The sequence below is a fragment of the Notamacropus eugenii genome, chromosome 3 (assembly GCF_028372415.1).
Source record: "Notamacropus eugenii isolate mMacEug1 chromosome 3, mMacEug1.pri_v2, whole genome shotgun sequence".
Classification (NCBI taxonomy): Eukaryota; Metazoa; Chordata; class Mammalia; order Diprotodontia; family Macropodidae; genus Notamacropus; species Notamacropus eugenii.
Genome location: NC_092874.1, coordinates 130,705,016 through 130,722,100, shown reverse-complemented (window position 1 = coordinate 130,722,100; position 17,085 = coordinate 130,705,016). Strand labels below are relative to the sequence as shown.

Sequence of the window (17,085 nt, the reverse complement as noted above, 5' to 3'; positions counted from 1 at the left end):
ACCTGCCTACAACTCCCAGCACCCCCTGCCCAAAGTCAACAAATAGACCGCGGTTCCTCATTTCAGATTTTGTGCAAAACCGTTTGCAGTCGCTCCTGGGAGACGCAGTTTCGCTGTGAAGTCATTATAACTCGTTTCTTCTCAACTTCTGCAAAAGCGGAACTACATTTCCCACAAGGCTGCGGGAGAAGGCATCGGCCAGCCTGCGTCACCGCGGCGGCCGACCAATGAACGTGCCGGGCGGCGGTGAGGCGAGCGCCGTCAGGCGCCAAAGTGTTTTTTTTGCCCGAGTCGAGCGGCTGCTGCTAGCGGAGGCGCCATATTGAAAGGGACAAAACTCCGGCGACAGCGAGTGACACAAACAAACCCCCGGACCCTCCCCCCATTTCCCCAGCTCTAAGGGCCGAGATGTTGTACCTAGAGGACTATCTGGAGAGTGAGTGTGAGGCGGGGCGGGAGCTACCCGCGGGAGCGTCGGGTGGGCGAGCAAACGGGCGGGCGGGAATGGGGGGAGGCGGGGGGATGTTTCTTTCTCACGGTAACTGGCAGCCTCGCTGTGGGCTGCCGCCTCCCCCCTCGTCCCCCTCCTTCTCGCACGCACAAGACGTACGTACGTACGTGCGTAATTTGGCCCCGGCCCCGCCCCCTCTGACGGGTTCTGTCTCTCTGACAGTGATTGAGCAGCTGCCGATGGACCTGCGGGATCGCTTTACGGAGATGCGCGAGATGGACCTGCAGGTGCAGAGTGAGTGACTTTTCCCCGCGCTTGCTTGAACTCCGAGCACCTGTTCCCCTCCCGCCAGCGCCCCCTGCTGCATAAACGGCCCAGTCTCAGAAGCGCCTTTCACCCGGTGGGGTTTGTGATGGGCGGGTAATGAATGGTATTCTCCGAATGAACGTGCTTCTTTGGCAGGAGGAAATGTTTGGGGAAGTGTTTGACCTCGTGCAAAGGTTCGGGCTGCTTAGAATTGTGCTGAAAACTGCGTGTTTCTTTAAAACCATCTGAGATTTTTTCAGCTGAATTCATAGCACAACAAATGTGAAACTAGGGGTTTCTTTTGGGGGGGGGGAGAATAGATTACAGATGCTGTCAACCATGTTTAAATTAACAACAATTTAATTTTCATATAGAAAAACGTATCCTAGCACCAGCCTACGCTTTTGTGGCTGCATTAAAAAAAAAAAACAAACAACACTATTTCCTCATAGTGAATGTGAGATTTAAGGAAAGCTTAACAGCCTTGAGTGAGGAGTTAGTGAACAAAGTCTGGAAATGAAGTTTCCTCGTGGGAAGATTGTTGCCCCCTTTAGTAGGGCAAATATGGGAACTTACCTAACATCACCTGTTCAGTGTCAGGGACCACTAAACTAACTCCCTGCCTACACCACTGTTCTTTCCACAAGTCGAAGTGAAGTTCCTACAAAAGAAGATGAAAAGATGAGGCCCAGTACCTCAAAATTGTATTCCAGAGCAAGAAAGGAGTCCAAGTTCATGCCCAACTGTTTCCAGGGAAGGTCTCTCTGAGGCACAGTCTTCAAATATGTAAAATGGGGATAATAGCTACACTACCTACCAGTCTCAGAGTGGTGAGGATTAAACAAAAGGGAAGGGGAAGAATTTTATTTTTTTATTGTTTTTCATTCACTTTATTTTTCTAGTTTGAAAGGGTAATCCTACATTGTCCACATTACCACAGATTTTACCATGAAAGTGCTATGATGTTCTGAGACTCAGTATTACAACATTATCTGTGAATCTGAGCATTTTAAAAACTTGACCATGAAGTTCTTTGATTCTTAGGTAAATGATCTTTCATGACATTAACCAACTGTTGAACATACATAAAACACTTTCTTTTGGTGTTAATGGGTAAGAATTTTAAAAAGCATAAAATGCTTTAGTAGTATGGAGGAATAGTATTATAGTCAGAGCTAAGCAATAAAGGTTCACAACTTGGCTCTGTCATTTAAAATTTAAGTGAACTGGGGCAAATTCTTTAATTTCTCTGAGCCTTGGTTTTCTCATTTGTGCTTCATACTTTCTTCTGTAAAATGGGTATAATGATACTCTTATTTCATGGGATTGCTGTGAGAAAGTAATGAAAATGTTTGTAATTAAAGCACTGTGTAGATACAAAGATATGTTATTAACACTCCGCTGTGTGTCATTCATCTTTTTAATAGTAGTCTTTGACTATTAATGGCAATTCATGCGAGTAGCTGAGCTACATGAGGAACAATCCCCAGAAGGGCATAGGCCTTGAGCTACTATGTTTCTTTGTTGTGTGGGTAGGATGTAGATTTAATACTTTTTCTGATCCACATGTATACCTGCTTCTCTGTTCAACTTCTGTAGATCTTTAGCTTTGTCTTGTCAGACAGAAAGAAGATGGAGAGAGAGATGTCATTAGCACATCTATAGTCCCTTGTGTAGACTATGAAAAACATTTTCCAGTAGGAACAATATTATAAATGAGTTCCCCATGCTAACACTCACAAAAGCTGATAAAACTTTTTGTAACAGTATCACTTTCTACTCTGTCTTTTTATGACAAATGGATTCCAAGTTAAACTACTGTGTACTACCCTGAGGACTCAACCGTTATGTGAAACATTGTTTCTATGAGAAAATAGGCTTTGAATTCCAGACAGGTGATTTCCAAATTAAACTTTAGAATACAACTATTTCCAAGGCTGGAGACTACCAATACTCTGTCATGGAAGTATAATTCTAAAACTGGAGAGAACTTTAAGCAATTAAGTCCAAGCATTTTGTTTTACAGATTAGGAAACTGAGGCCTAGAGACATTGTGATTTGTCAGAAGTCATATTATGGAGTAAAGAGATTGTAAATAAGTGGAAGGATTTCTTTATATTCTTTTTATCTGAAAGAGAAAGTGGGGATGGTGGAGGACAAATCTGTAATTTCATTGACGGGTTAAGCTCTCTCTGTAGAATTATTGTGACCTACTAACAACCACATGAAAGAGTGCTCCAAATCAAGAATAATTCGAGGAATGTTACAACTCAGAGATTTTACCCAACAACCAACAAATTGGTAAAAGTGACAAAATATAGGAATAGTCTATATTGGATGGGGTTATAGAAAGGTGGGACCTACTGGCACAGTATTGGTTGTGAATTGGCTCAAGCATGCTGGAAGGCAAATTAGTATGAGGCAAAGAAAGTGACTAAAATGGCCTTTCCCTTTGACCTAGAGATTCTGCTGCTAGGCATATACTCCAGGGAATATACACCAAAATATAGGCATTCTTGTAGTTGCAAAGAATGGAAGCAAACTAGACGTTCATCAGTTGAGAAATTTATGCTTTGTGGCTGTAATGGAGTACTCTAAAGGAAACTGCAAATATGGTAAATACAGGGAAGCATGGGAAAACTCCGATGAACTGATAGGAAGTTTAATGAGCAGAGACAATGAAAGAATATAAAAAATGACTACAGCAAGATAAATGGGAAGAACAAAAGCCATAAAGCAGTGAAAAGTGAGTGCTGCGAAACTATGAACAAGCTTGTCCTCAGAGAGGAGGTAGGAGAATGCTCCCTTGTCCCTACCCCAACACTTTTTTGCAGAAGAAAGAGGGCTATGTATATGGAGCATTGCATAGAATGTTAACTTTTTTATATATTGGCTAGTTTTGTCGAACTCTTTTTCCCTCCATTTCTTTGTTATGAGGAATTATTCTCTAGCAGAGGGGAAAGGGGAAGGAAACTGGGAAATGCAGATTATATAAAAACAAAAGATAGCAATAAAATTTATTTTTAAAATATTTCCTGCATGTTTGTAGATCTGCAACTTATCTACAACTTACAGTTTTAGAGTTGCTTGGAAAATTGAAAAGATAAGTGATTTGTCACATAGCTAGTGAGTGTCAGGGTCATGTCTTCCTGCATTCAAAGCTAGCCCTCTATCCACTGTGCCATACTGCTCTCTTTAAATCTTGGTCTGCAGAATGAGTGGATTGGGCCAGATCATCTAAGATCTGTGAATCTATAAAGATGCATTATTATAAATCAGAATGCCTGTTCTGATAAATAAGTTATGATGATTTACTTCCAGTCACATGGGCTCATCCCAGCTTTGAATTTCTGTACTTGTTTAATTTTGTTTTTATCTCTGAGGAGTTTCTGTTCAAAAGTTAAAAATGGTAATATAGACCACAAATCTATGTTTAGATCAATTTCGTTGAATGTTGAAGAAGTCTCTTAGTTAAGAAGGGAAAATAATTTTAAACTATTTGATCATTTGGAGGATTTGTACTTTTTTCTTCTGTTTAGAAAATTAAGACATCCTGTCATTTTGCTTTAAGATACTGGCCAGTGAAAAGGGGTCAGTTGGAAGTATTTTTTTGGAAAGGGTCTTGTAAGAAAGAAAGGCAAGTTATAAAATGTGATGTACATTTATTTTTGTAAGGCAAAATGAATGTATTCAGGGCATGACATTGGTAACATAATATTGAAGACTTCTTTTTGTATATTGTAGATGCAATGGATCAACTAGAGCAGAGAGTCAGTGAATTCTTTATGAATGCAAAGAAAAATAAACCTGAATGGAGAGAAGAACAAATGACATCCATCAAAAAAGTATGTTCAGCATTGGAAATCATTACCATAAAACTTGGAACATTCTAAGGAAGACTGAGGAAGACTGACGTTTTAATTTTTTTTAATTAAGGGAAGTACTTTTGGGGTTCTTATATGATTCTGGACAGATTTAGACTTTCTAGAGTATGACAATTTCAACAAAAGGAGTTACAGTAATGTTTTCTTCATGATGTAATTTTTGTTTTATTGAAAGTTGTGTCTTTTCATTTGAAAGTTGCAGAATTATAAAAATGAATTGGTTCCTCTTTTCTTCATAAATTCATATATTTAAAACATACTTTCCTCTCAGTTCAGTCTGTGCCATTTCAATATAGGTCATTGATAAGATGTTTCTTGTATGATATGTAATAAATTGTCTTTACCTTCAGAGGATGTAAAATAGAGCTTTTAATTTTGTTATGCTGTAACCTGGATGAAAAATTCCTAGGACTTCTGGCACACCTCATAGATTGCCAGATATCTAATTTGACACATGCTGGATCCTAGACTGAGGGATTCCTTGAACCCTAGCTAATTGTGGACTCCCCAGAATTCTAGCCTAGGCCTTCATCTGCCGCTGTGCTGAACCAAAGCTTTTTTCATGCAGGTACATTATTGGCCTAAGCTTGGTTATATTCCATAGGACCCTAAGAAAGGAAAGTTAATAACAGAACCAGAACCAAATCATATTCCTGACAGTCTATAACAGATTTCGGACTGGAGCAGAACTGACTTAGATTCTAGGGATACCTGAAGTCCTGAAGATCTTTATCTTGAAGATAATTAGATCCATCAGCCTCTAGTCCAGTCTGATGGCAAGGTGTTTGGAGAATAAGGCAGCATGACATTAAAAATTAACCAAGTTGTCCTGAATTTAATTTGTTTGAATCGATCTGTGATTTTATGATTTTACAGGGAATATGGGATAGCTATAAATTGAGGATGAACTTATCCTTTTAATATTAATGCAAGTGGCATTTTCTGTAATGTTTCTTAAAGGCTGAATATTTAAATGTGCTCTTATATCAGCTTTTAATCATGATATTAGATTTAATAGACAAAACAATCTTTTTTAGCCATATTTGAACTTCAAATTGAGGTTCATTTTGAAATCATAGCTTTATACCTATTTTTCATTTGAACCTTTCCCGAAGTTCTGAAGACTTCAGTTCTTTCTTCTTCATCCCACCCCTGAACCCTCCTTTTTTAAAAGTTTCTTTTTTAATGGAATCTTAGAACTTAGAGATTAAGTAAAATCCTAGTAGAACCAATGTTTAATATCTGTACCTGATTTACTATCTATGCTAAGTTTGAGTGAATCACTTTGCTTTTTTTGAGCCTCAGGTATCCTTATCTGTCAACTGAAAGGGACTGGATTAAATCAACAGTTTTCAAACTTTTTGGTCTCAGTACCTCAAAGAGTTTTTGTTTAAGTGGGTTATAAAAGTCTCTATTTATCCTATTAAGAATTAAAGCTGATATATTTTAAAAATATGTATTAATTAAATTAACAATATAAACTCCCATGCATGAGCATAAATAACATTTTTACTAAAAATAGCAATATTTTCCAAAATAAAAATTAATGATAGGAGTGACGTTGTTTTACATATTTTTACAAATATCCTTTAACATCTGTCTTAATAGAAAATAGCTGTATTCATAAATCTCTATCCGTGTTCTATCTGTTGTGATGTTGTTTTGTTTGGAAGAAAATTTGACCTGTCATAGATACATAGTTGGGAAAAGGAGAAATATTTATTAGGCCAGTAATATTTTAAAATTATTATGAAAACAGTTTTGACCTCATGGACTCCCTAAAAGGGTTTCAGAGGCCCTCAGGAATCTATGTACCCCTTGAGAACCTCTGGACCAGATGACGTCTACCATTTCTTCTAGTTCTGATATTCTGTGAGCCTACGCTTCTGTGTCTTAAGTGACCTTCTTTTGCCTATTTTAGAGTGCTTTATAGCTTCTACTTTTGTTTTGTTATGAGTTCTTATTGTTCCAACCACTTTGGCTAGTAGAGTCTCACACAGTATAGGAATTCTGGTAATCCTGCAACAGTCTGACTAACTCAGGTGGTTGACTACACAGCATCATCTAGGGGAATATTGCCCCACCCTGTCATTCACAGGAGTTCACTTTTCAGACTCCCCCCAAGAGCTTGACTACCTCGAGGTGAATTTTTGTTACAGCAACATATAGTGCTGATCAGGGGTCATAACTGTTCTGGCTGATAAGGCAGACCTTTGAAAAGCTGAAACATCCTCATTGTAAGCAGCAAAGAACAGATTTCTCCAACTTTTTTTTAAGGGATAAGGATAGGGCCTGGACTATGGGTTTCAGTGGTTTAGGAATTCCAAGTCTTAGTTGTTTAGAGCACTGAGAGGCAGGTTGTTTGTGTTTACTTTTTAATGAACATTGAAATTTTCTTTTAACTGCTTGCATAATAAATTATGATGGAGCTGATTTACATACTGATGAACCATTGGATCATAGATTTAGAACCAGAAGGGGATCTTAGAGACCCTCAAGTCTAATCTCTTCATTTTATAGTTGAGAAAATTGATATCTGGAATTTAAATGACTTGCTCAGAATCACACAAATAATAAGCACAAGCAAGATGCAAACCCAGGTCCTTTAACTCCAAAAAATGATGTCAATATCTGACATTCATGTAGTGATTTATAAAGCTCCTGACATGTTATCTCATTTGAGGTCCATAACATGTGAAGGAGGTAACATATTATCCTCATTTTACAGAGGATGAAATTGAGACTCTCTGATATTAAGTGACTTGCCTTTGACCACATATCTGGAAATTTCAAAAGCATTATTTGATTTCAGGTCTTCCCAATTTTACAACTGGTACTCTCTCTGTTATACCATATTTTCTCCCACATCTAGTGTTCTTGCCATTACAGCACTTTATATGAAGTCACTTTTGTCTCTGAAATACACATTTTAATTTTTAAAGTTTGTTACTGACATTAACATATTTTCACACAGGATTATTATAAAGCTTTGGAAGATGCAGATGAGAAGGTACAGTTGGCAAACCAGATATATGACTTGGTAAGTGAAATTAAAGGATATAGAATCCAGTTAAAACTTATTCATGGATTGGATTTGTACTTAATGGTGTTTCAGCTGTGCTTGTCCATTATTTATAATGTTTTTATGGAGAAATATAGTTTGGTTTCTAATTCTGGATCCTGGGAATATATTTTCCCCTGCTGGTGGTATCTGAGAAGGGATCCTTTAAGGGATGGGTGGGTAATTTGTAGCATCAGCACCTTATTTCTTCAAACCTGTACATACTATTTAAAACAAGGTATCCCTAAATTAGCCATTTACCTGCTGTTCTGAATTGAGCAGTTTCTTTGTCTGTGATGGTGGGCTGCCTTTTGATATGGTCTCTCTCACTTTCATATTCTTGAATATGGGTTCATTTTAGAGGCAGGTATTCATAGTATTTCCTTTTTTGAAATTCCTTTTTTTAATAGAGCGTAGTGAAAAATAGTCATGTGAGTTAATGATAAGGTAACAGCAGAAATTTTTGCCCTGAGTTTGAATTGTTGAAAAAATTAATTCAGACTGCACACTGTTATGATAACAAACTCCTATTTTAACAAGAATTGATTTTTAACTTTTATTTTAATGCCTGTAATCTTCAGAAGTTAGTGGGTTTGCTTTCTCTAATGTCTTTAACATGAAATATGCTTTCTCGGCATCATTTTGTGATTTTCTTTCAAAGTATTATAGATATAATAACGTTTCACATGAATACTTGATATAGTCATTTTTAAAAACTGTGAAGAAAATTAGAAATAAAATGTTATTGCCTGTGTCACAAAATAAGTCACAGAAAACAAAATAATATCCTCATCTTTTACTTTCTGACTTTTACGTTTAATGACCAACGCCCCATGTGGAACCTGGGACAACAAATACTATCTCAGGCATCCCAGAAAGCAGACACCTTGCAGCCATTGTACTGTAAGAAGTTTCTCTGGCTTTTCATCATCACTACTGCTACTCTAGCCTTACTCATAGCATCAACACTAGAGCTTTACATTACCACTTACTGCTTGACTGAACACAGTGCAAGCATCACATGCCAAGCCTCTCACCACTAGGTTTCAGCACTCGTCCTGTCCCTCAGCTATCAGGCCCTCATCCCTAGAACTTAAACCTTAGATAACTAGGTACCTCATTTCTGTTACTAAAATCTCTAACACTAGGCCTTCCCCTGTCCTTTAGGACTCTAACCAAGACAAAAGATTCAGATACCAGACCTCTTGTTTTAAGAATCTTCATTTGAAGGACTGCTGAAACCAGTTTTAGTCTCCCTGTTTCCATTATGATAGCCTCTACCATTTGTATGGTACTCAAGGGTGGGAACTCCAGTCATAAGGTATTCTAACCCCATTCTGTAGCTAAAAAACTCTTCCCTTTACCTTTCCTAATGCTAGTGACCTGCATTATCTTCTCCTTCCTCCCCCACACTTCTCATTGTTTTATCCCCATCTACCATACCCATACTTCTTTCATTCTTCTTGCATCTTTATCCTCTTCTTGTGCCCTCTGAAATTCCCATTTGTTCATTAATACACTTGCCTCCATAGGATCATAGATCTACAACTGGAAGGAAACTCAGGCTGTCTAGTTCAGTTCCTTCATTGTACAGATGAGAAAACTGAGGCCCAGGGAGGCTGTGACTTGCAAAAAGTCACAGAGATAAATGTGAGAGGTGCTATTGGTGCCCAGCTGTTATTACTCCAGCACCTGATTTTATTCACTGTACTATGCTGTGTTATCTTGGACTTTTTCCTCTTATGCTCCTTGTATTTTCTGCACACACATAGATTACCTCCTTATTAAAGACCGAATGTCCTCTTCAGTTACCCCACTAGTTTGTGAGATATCATAATATATATATTAGAAAGAACTCCAACTCTGAAGTCAGAAGATCCTGATCTATACATGAGGCTCTGGGAAACCTATTTTACTTTTCTAGGCTTCAGTTTCCTTATCCATAAAATGAAGGAGCAGGACATGGTGTCTGAAGTCCATGAGATGGAAAAGTAGATATACTGTTGACTCCTTTTTTGTTTTTAATGTTTATTTATTTTTAGTTTTCATCATTCATTTCCACAAGATTTTGAGTTCCAATTTTCTCCCTGTCTCTCCCCTACCCCCACTCCATAACACCTTGCATTCTGATTACCCCTTCCTTCAATATGCCCTCCCTTCTATGATACCCCTCCCTTCCCTTATCCCCTTCTTCTCTCTTTTCTTATAGGGTAAGATACGTTTCTATACCCCATTACCTGTATTTCTTATTTCCCAGTTGTATGCAAAAACAATTCTCAACTTTCATTTCTAATACTTTGAATTCCAACTTCTCTCCCTTCCTCCCTCCCCACTCATCCCCACCGAGAAGGCAAGCAATTCAATATAGGCTATGTATGTGTAGTTTTGCTAAAGACTTCCATCCTGGTCGTGTTGTGAAAGACTACCTATATTTCCCTCCATCCTATCCTGCCCCCCATTTATTCTGTTCTCTCTTTTGACCTTGTCCCTCCACAAAAGTGTTTACTTCTGATTACTCCCTTTTCCCATTTGTCCTCCCTTCTATCATCCCCTTCACCCCACTTGTCCCCTTCTCCCCTACCCTTCTGTAATGCAAGATATACTTTCATACCAATCTGAGTGAGCATGTCATTCCCTCAAGCCAAATGTGAAGAGAGTAAGCTTCCCCTTTTCCCTCTTACATTTTCCCTTTTCTCCTCCACTGAAGAAGCTTTTTCTTGTCTCCTTGATGAATGATAATTTGTTCCATTCCATTTCTCCCTTTCTCCTCCCAGTATATTTCTCTCTCTCCCCTCAATTTTTTATTTTTTTAGATATCATCCCTTCTTATTCAACTCACCTTGTGTTTTCTGTCTGTGTGTGTGTGTATGTATATAATCCCTTCAACTATCCAAATACTGAGAAAAGTCTCAAGAGTTACAAATATTATCTTTCCATGTAGGAATGTAAACAGTTCAACTTTAGAAAGTCCTTTATGTTTTCTCTTTCCTGTTTTGTTTTTCATGCTTCTCTTGATTCTTGTGTTTGAAAGTCAAATTTTCTGTTCAGTTCTGGTCTTTTCATTAAGAATGCTTGAAAGTTCTCTATTTCATTGAATGACCATTTTTTTCCCCTGAAGTATTATAATACTCAGTTTTGCTGGATAGGTGATTCTTGGTTTTAACCTTAGTTCCTTTGACTTCTGCAGTATCATATTCCAAGCCCTTCGATCTCTTAATGTAGAAGCTGCCAGATTGTGTGTTATCCTGATTGTATTTCCACAATACTCAAACTGTTTCTTTCTGGCTGTTTGCAATATTTTCTCCTTGACCTGGGAACTCTGGAATTTGGCTACGGTATTCCTAGGAGGTTCTCTTTTTGGATCTCTTTCAGGAGGTGATCTGTGGATTATTTCAATATTTATTTGCCTTCTAGTTCTAGAATATCAGGACAGTTTTCCTTGATAATTTCATGAAAGATGATGTCTAGGCTCTTTTTGATCATGGCTTACAGGTAGTCCTATAATTTTTAAATTGTCTCTCCTGGATTTATTTTCCAGGTCAGTTGTTTTTCCAGTGAGAAATTTCACATTATCTTCTATTTATTCATTCTTTTTGGTTCAGTTTTATAATTTCTTGGTTTCTCATAAAGTCATTAGCTTCCATCTATTCCATTCTAATTTTGAAAGAACTATTTTCTTCAGTGAGCTTTTGAACCTCCTTTTCCATTTGGCTAATTCTGCTTTTTAAAGCATCCTTGTCCTTGTTGGCTTTTTGGATCTCTTTTGCCAATTGAGTTAGCCTATTTTTAAAGGTATTATTTTCTTCAGCATTTTTTTGAGTCTCTCTTAGCAAGCTGTTGAGTTGCTTTTCATAATTTTCTTGCATTGCTTTCATTTCTCTAACCAATTTTTCCTCCACCTCTCTTACTTGATTTTCAAAATCCTTTTTGAGCTCTTTCATGGCCTGAGACTATTGCATATTTATTTTGGAGGTTTTGGATGCAGAAGCCTTGACTTCCTCTGATGTTATGCTTTGTTCTTCCTCATCTGAAAGAATGGAAGAAAATGCCTGTTCACCAAGAAAGTAACCTTCTATAGTCTTATTTTTTTCTCCCTTTTTTGGACATTTTCTCAGCCAGTTACTTGACTTGAGACTTTTGTCAAGAGGAGTGTATATTCTGGGGACCTGTAAGTTCTCAGTTCCTCCAAGGTGGCATAATCAAGGGAGAAGTGTTTACTCCTCTCTTGACCGGCACACTGGTCTGGGGGCAACCAAAAACTTTTCTGCCCAGAATCTGCAATTGAATTCCCTCACCACAACCACCTCCAGCTCCACCACCAGTGCTCCTCCTGACCCCTGGGTAGAGCTCAGGGCTGAGAATCTGATCAGTGGCTCAATTCCCCCAGGGGCTTTAGGTGGAGGTCTCCCAGGGCTACCACTCAGGGCTAAGATTGGATCAGTCCTTCAATTCCCCCAGGGGTTTTAGGTGGAGGGCTCCAAAAATAGCAGCTGCCTCTGCAGGGCTTGCTGTTGGAGGTCCAGACTGCGTTCCCCTCTCATGGGTGAAGGAGCCATCCCACTGACCTTTGAAGCTGTCTGTGGCGTTTGTGGGTTGAGGAATGGGGGAACTGCTGCTGGTGGCGCCCTGAGTCCCATTCTAGGTCCTGTCCCTGCTGCTCTGCGCTGGTTTGTGCTTCACACTCTGGTCTGTGCTCCTCACACTGGTCTGGTCTGCACTCCACATGCTCTCCTCTTCACTCCTTGTTGCCAGTTCTAGATACTCCTACTATCGTCAGTAAACAGCCTCTCTTTAAGGTTCACTCTCTCTGGGATTATCACCCTATTTAGCTCTTGGTGGTAGTTAACTACCAGTCGCCAAATCATTTTACTTTTTTTGAAAAGCTCAGTATGTAGGTTCCAGTCTACCCCAAATCCTGCCCTTGTATTTAGAGACTTCAGTATGCTTTTTGATGTTTCCTCAAACATCTTAGCTTTCTAGTTCATCAGCCTCCTTAACTGCCCTGATCTATACCCCTTCACTACCTCAGTTACACAAGTATACTCTTCACCTTTTATTTCATCATCCCACTTGTTGTACTTGCACAGTCCAGCAGTCTCAAGTTCCTCTATCTGACCATAACCTTTTAACTTTCCATCTTTCCTTGTGCCTCTCTCCTACTAAACCTATCCTTTGTCTTCTCCATAACTTCCAGGCTATCCTGGGCCATTAGGTTCTGAAGACAGTTCCCTTGCTTTACTCTGTTCTCTTCCAAGTCTTCATAGTTAACTATTTCAAACATACTTTATCCTCTACGCTAGAATCAGTTGCCCTCCTATGCTGTTGCCTCTCTTACCTTGCCTAGCCTTGTTTTATTAAAACCCGATGTCTCCTTTGCTCCTTTTCCAGTTTTTTTTTTTTTAACAGTTCTGGGGGAGTCATACAAATATAATGACAAGTCTACCATAGTTTTGTTGTATTTAATTTCATTTGGGCCCTCAGTGACTCTAGACAATCCTTTCGTTTTTTGCTAATTAATCATTCCCCATGGTGGTTATTTCATACTTTCTCTTCTCATTGTGCCTTGTACTACCATCTCACTCTCAGCATAGAAAATACTTTACAAAGGGAGGAGGGTGAAAGAAAGGAGGACAAACTGAAGGAAGAGGTGGATGGGGATACATGCTATCCTGGGGTGGGAGGAGTGGGGAGAGATGGGGAGAAAATTTTGAATTCAGATTCTTGTGGAAATGAATGTTGAGAACTGAAAAATAAACAAATTATATATTTTTAAAAAAAGAAAAAGAAAATACAAAGAAAATAGTGGCTGTTCATGAAGAGGTCCTTCTTTTCCTCTCTTCTGCATCTCAAAACCTATAGTCTAAAAGCATTATCTTCATTTCTCTTTCTTTCCCCCCATTTTCCGATAAAGAGATGATTCTTGTTGCCAAGACCTTTGGTTCTTTGTCCATGGTAGGTAGATTATTATTGTAGTCAGAGAACCTAGCTTCAAATTCTCTGATGTTTACCACCAGTGTGACCTTGGGCAAGTCACTTAACCACACTGAGCCTCAGTTTCCTTGCCAGTAAAATGCCTTAAAATAGATGTCCTCTCAAGTTTGTGCCAGCTGTAGAGCAGTGAACCTGTCAAGTCTAGCAGTTTGCTCCTACAATTCATCCCTTCTGTCTCTCTCACCTTTGATCTCTCCCTGTTACTGAAACCTTCCCTATTTCCTATAAACATACCAGGTCTCCCTCATCCTTTAAAAACAAACAACCTTTTTCTTCACTGTACCTACCATTCCTTTTAAGCCATCATGTTATATCTTCCTGTCTTAGCTAAACTCCGGGAAAAAGCCTTCTACACTCATTGCCTCGACTTCCTCTCCTCTTACATCTTTGTTCTGTACCATTTGGCTTCTCACTTTTTCTCTGAACTTATACTGCTTTCTACAGAGTAGCCAATTTCTTACTTGCCAATCCATCTGCCTTCTCTTGGTCTTTTTCCTCTGTGATCTTTCTGTAGTATATTGACTACTTTGTCCTAATACTCCCTCCTTTCTAGGGTTTTATGACATCTCTCTTACTTCTCCTGCCTCTTTTTTTGCTTCTTCAGAGTTCTCTTGGCTGGATTATCATTTACTGACCCTAACCTTAGATGTCACCCATAGCTTAGCCCTCTTTTCTCTCTCTGCATACTTTCATTGATCTCATCAGATCCTTTGGGTTTAATTTATCATCTCTGTTCAGATAACTGAAAGATCTCTAGCTCGCTTAAGTTCCAGCCCAATATCACCAATTGCCTATTAAGTATTTTCATGTGATGTCTATTAGATATTTTAAACCTAGCATGTCCAAAACAAAAGTCTTTATCTTTCCTCCAAAATTCAGTGCTCTGAATTTGCCTGTTTCTGTCTTGGGCAGCATCATGTTTCCAGTAACCCAAGTTTGCAGCCAAGAGGTTATCCTCAGCACTTCACTTTCCCTCACACACAACAGCCAGTCAGTTTTTAAGTCTGTTTCCCTGTATTTTAGAACCATCTCTTTCCCTTGACTTATAGACCCAATTTTAGTCCCTCATCATCTCTCACCTGGAACATTGTATTAGTAACTGGTCTGCCAGTCTCTAATCTCTTCCCTTTTCAGTCCATCTTATGCACATCTGCCAGATTGGTATTCCTGAAACACAGGTTTGCTCACGTTAAGTGCCTGCTCAGAAAGTCCCAGTGGCTCCCAGGTGCTGCTGGGATAAAACACAAGACTCCATAGTTTGGCATTTTAATCCTTGTATTCACCTTACCTTTTCAGATTTATTATTCATTGCTCCCCTCTACACCGTCCGTGTTCCAGCCAATTTAATCTATTTGCTATTTACCTTAGATGGCATTCCCTCTCCTGTCTCTGTGCCTTTTCATGGGCTGTCCCCCATGCTTGGAATGTCAGTCAGTCAATAAACATTTGTTAAGCACTTGCTGTATACCAGGCATTTGTCCTTCCTCTTCACCTTTGCTTCTTAGAATCCCTATCTTCAAAGTTGAACTCAAGCTCCAACTCTTGTATAAGATCTCTCTTTATTTCTCCAGTTGCTTTGCTAATGTCCCCTTCCCTTATGTTTTCTTTTTCAGTGTGTTTGTATTTATTTTAACTAATATATGTTTATTTTTCTGGGCAGCTAAGTGGTGCAGTAGATAGAATGCTGAGCCTGAAGTTAGAAGGATTCACCATCCTGAGTTCCAGTCTGGCCTCAGACACTTAACTAGCTGTGTGACCCTGGGCACATCACTTAATCTTTTTTGCCTCAGTTCCTCATCTGTAAAATGAGCTAGAGTGGCAAAACTACTTCGTTATCTTTGTCAAGAGAACCCCAAGTGGGGTCATGAAGAGTCAGGCACTACTGAAACAACTGAACAACAGCGACAAATTGTTGTCCTCCCAGCATGTCAGTTCTTTGACACCTAGATGTTTTTTGCTCTTTTCAGTTTGCTTAACACCTAGCATGGACCTAGTACAGAGTAGATATTTAGTAAATATTTGATGAATGACTGAATTTGTAATGTTCTTATTCTTAAGCATTTTAGCAGTATTTAATTAGAACTGTTAATTATGTGTGTCCTTGGTGGATTAGCTATTGCATGGAAATGCTAAAACAAGAAATACCTGCCTATATGAACTTACTTTTAAAAGAATAACAAATCTATGATTTTGTCAGTGTGGTTACTCCCTCTACTAATACAGATGCCCCTTCCATATCTTAAAAAATGGTTTTCATAAGTTGATGTGGTCACCAAAATTGTATTACCTAATAACCAATTGGTAATAAGTATCTCCAAACTTAGCTACACTAGTCCTTGAAGGACACAGTCCATCATTGGGTTCTTGTTAGAAGCCTCCAGGCATATAGTCAGTTGGCACAGCTTCTGAGACTTAAGCATACCACACAATCATGTAGTGTAGGACTTTAGTGAAAGAGATACAGAAAGCATAATTATTATAAATGTTACCATTTAATCATAAATTAGCTTGCTGTATTACATGCATATGTCAGTCACAGTCATTTCTTTTATTACCTATAACATTAAAATATTTTGAGGTCTTGAAGTCTAGATTCTTTAGTTAGCCTCCCAGTGAGTGCTCTAGTAACTCTCTAAGACTGTAAATTGCAGACTAGGTACTGATCTTGGTGAAAGAGTGTCCTCACCTAGGAGAGTTAGTTCTCTTTGATAAATGAGATTCACAAGTCTAGACGTCATCTTGTGTCTATCTCTTATGGAAATTTACAGGTGTTTGTGGAAAGGGAAATTTCAAAGGTCAGTTATTAGAATTACCTCTGTATGAAAAAAGAAATCCTTAAATTGAAACAGAAATTCCTAAATTGACAACTCAAGTCTCAGATAATCAGACATACAAAAATAGGGGAAAGCTGTTTCGTCTTTACATTTGGGATTGACACTAGTGGGAGTAGTGCTATTATCCAATTTAATATCTTTCTGTGATTTTGTGTGATTATTTTTTATTATTTTTTATGAGATAAGCAAGCCTCTTTGAGGAGTGATGTGATATAAAAATGGTATTTAAGGCTGCTGATTTTAACATTTGCATACAGAATTGATCATAATATTGAGAGTTCTGCTTCAAGGTGACCTGTAAGAGAACTTGATGAATTTAGGCATTAGGTCATAAGGTTAGGCCTTACATAAGGCCAGGCTTGTAATCTAGGCATTAGGCCAAGATTAATATGGTGATTATTGAAAATATAGGACTGGATGAATTTAAGAGCTGCTACTGAGAGAATCAGCAATATTTGACTTGCTTAGAGGCCAAATTGAAAAGTTTTGACCCCAAAGATTTTTGAGTATTGCACATGGGAGAGTATGTTTCTGTTATCAGTAAGGGGAAAATCAAAA

General features: G+C 38.5%; 1 protein-coding gene across 4 annotated transcripts in view; it reads left to right on the top strand.

The window, feature by feature from the left end:
• The first annotated feature begins 226 nt into the window (after positions 1 to 226).
• ING3 (inhibitor of growth family member 3) overlaps positions 227 to 17,085 on the top strand; it is a 52,539-nt gene continuing 35,680 nt past the window's right edge. For all 4 annotated transcript variants that reach the window (XM_072652909.1, XM_072652907.1, XM_072652911.1 and 1 more), the window contains exons 1-4: positions 227 to 436; positions 674 to 745; positions 4,502 to 4,602; positions 7,616 to 7,681. In XM_072652909.1, coding sequence (XP_072509010.1) covers positions 409 to 436; positions 674 to 745; positions 4,502 to 4,602; positions 7,616 to 7,681 — 267 coding nt within the window. In that variant the 5' untranslated portion in view covers positions 227 to 408. The remainder of the gene's footprint in view (positions 437 to 673; positions 746 to 4,501; positions 4,603 to 7,615; positions 7,682 to 17,085) is intronic.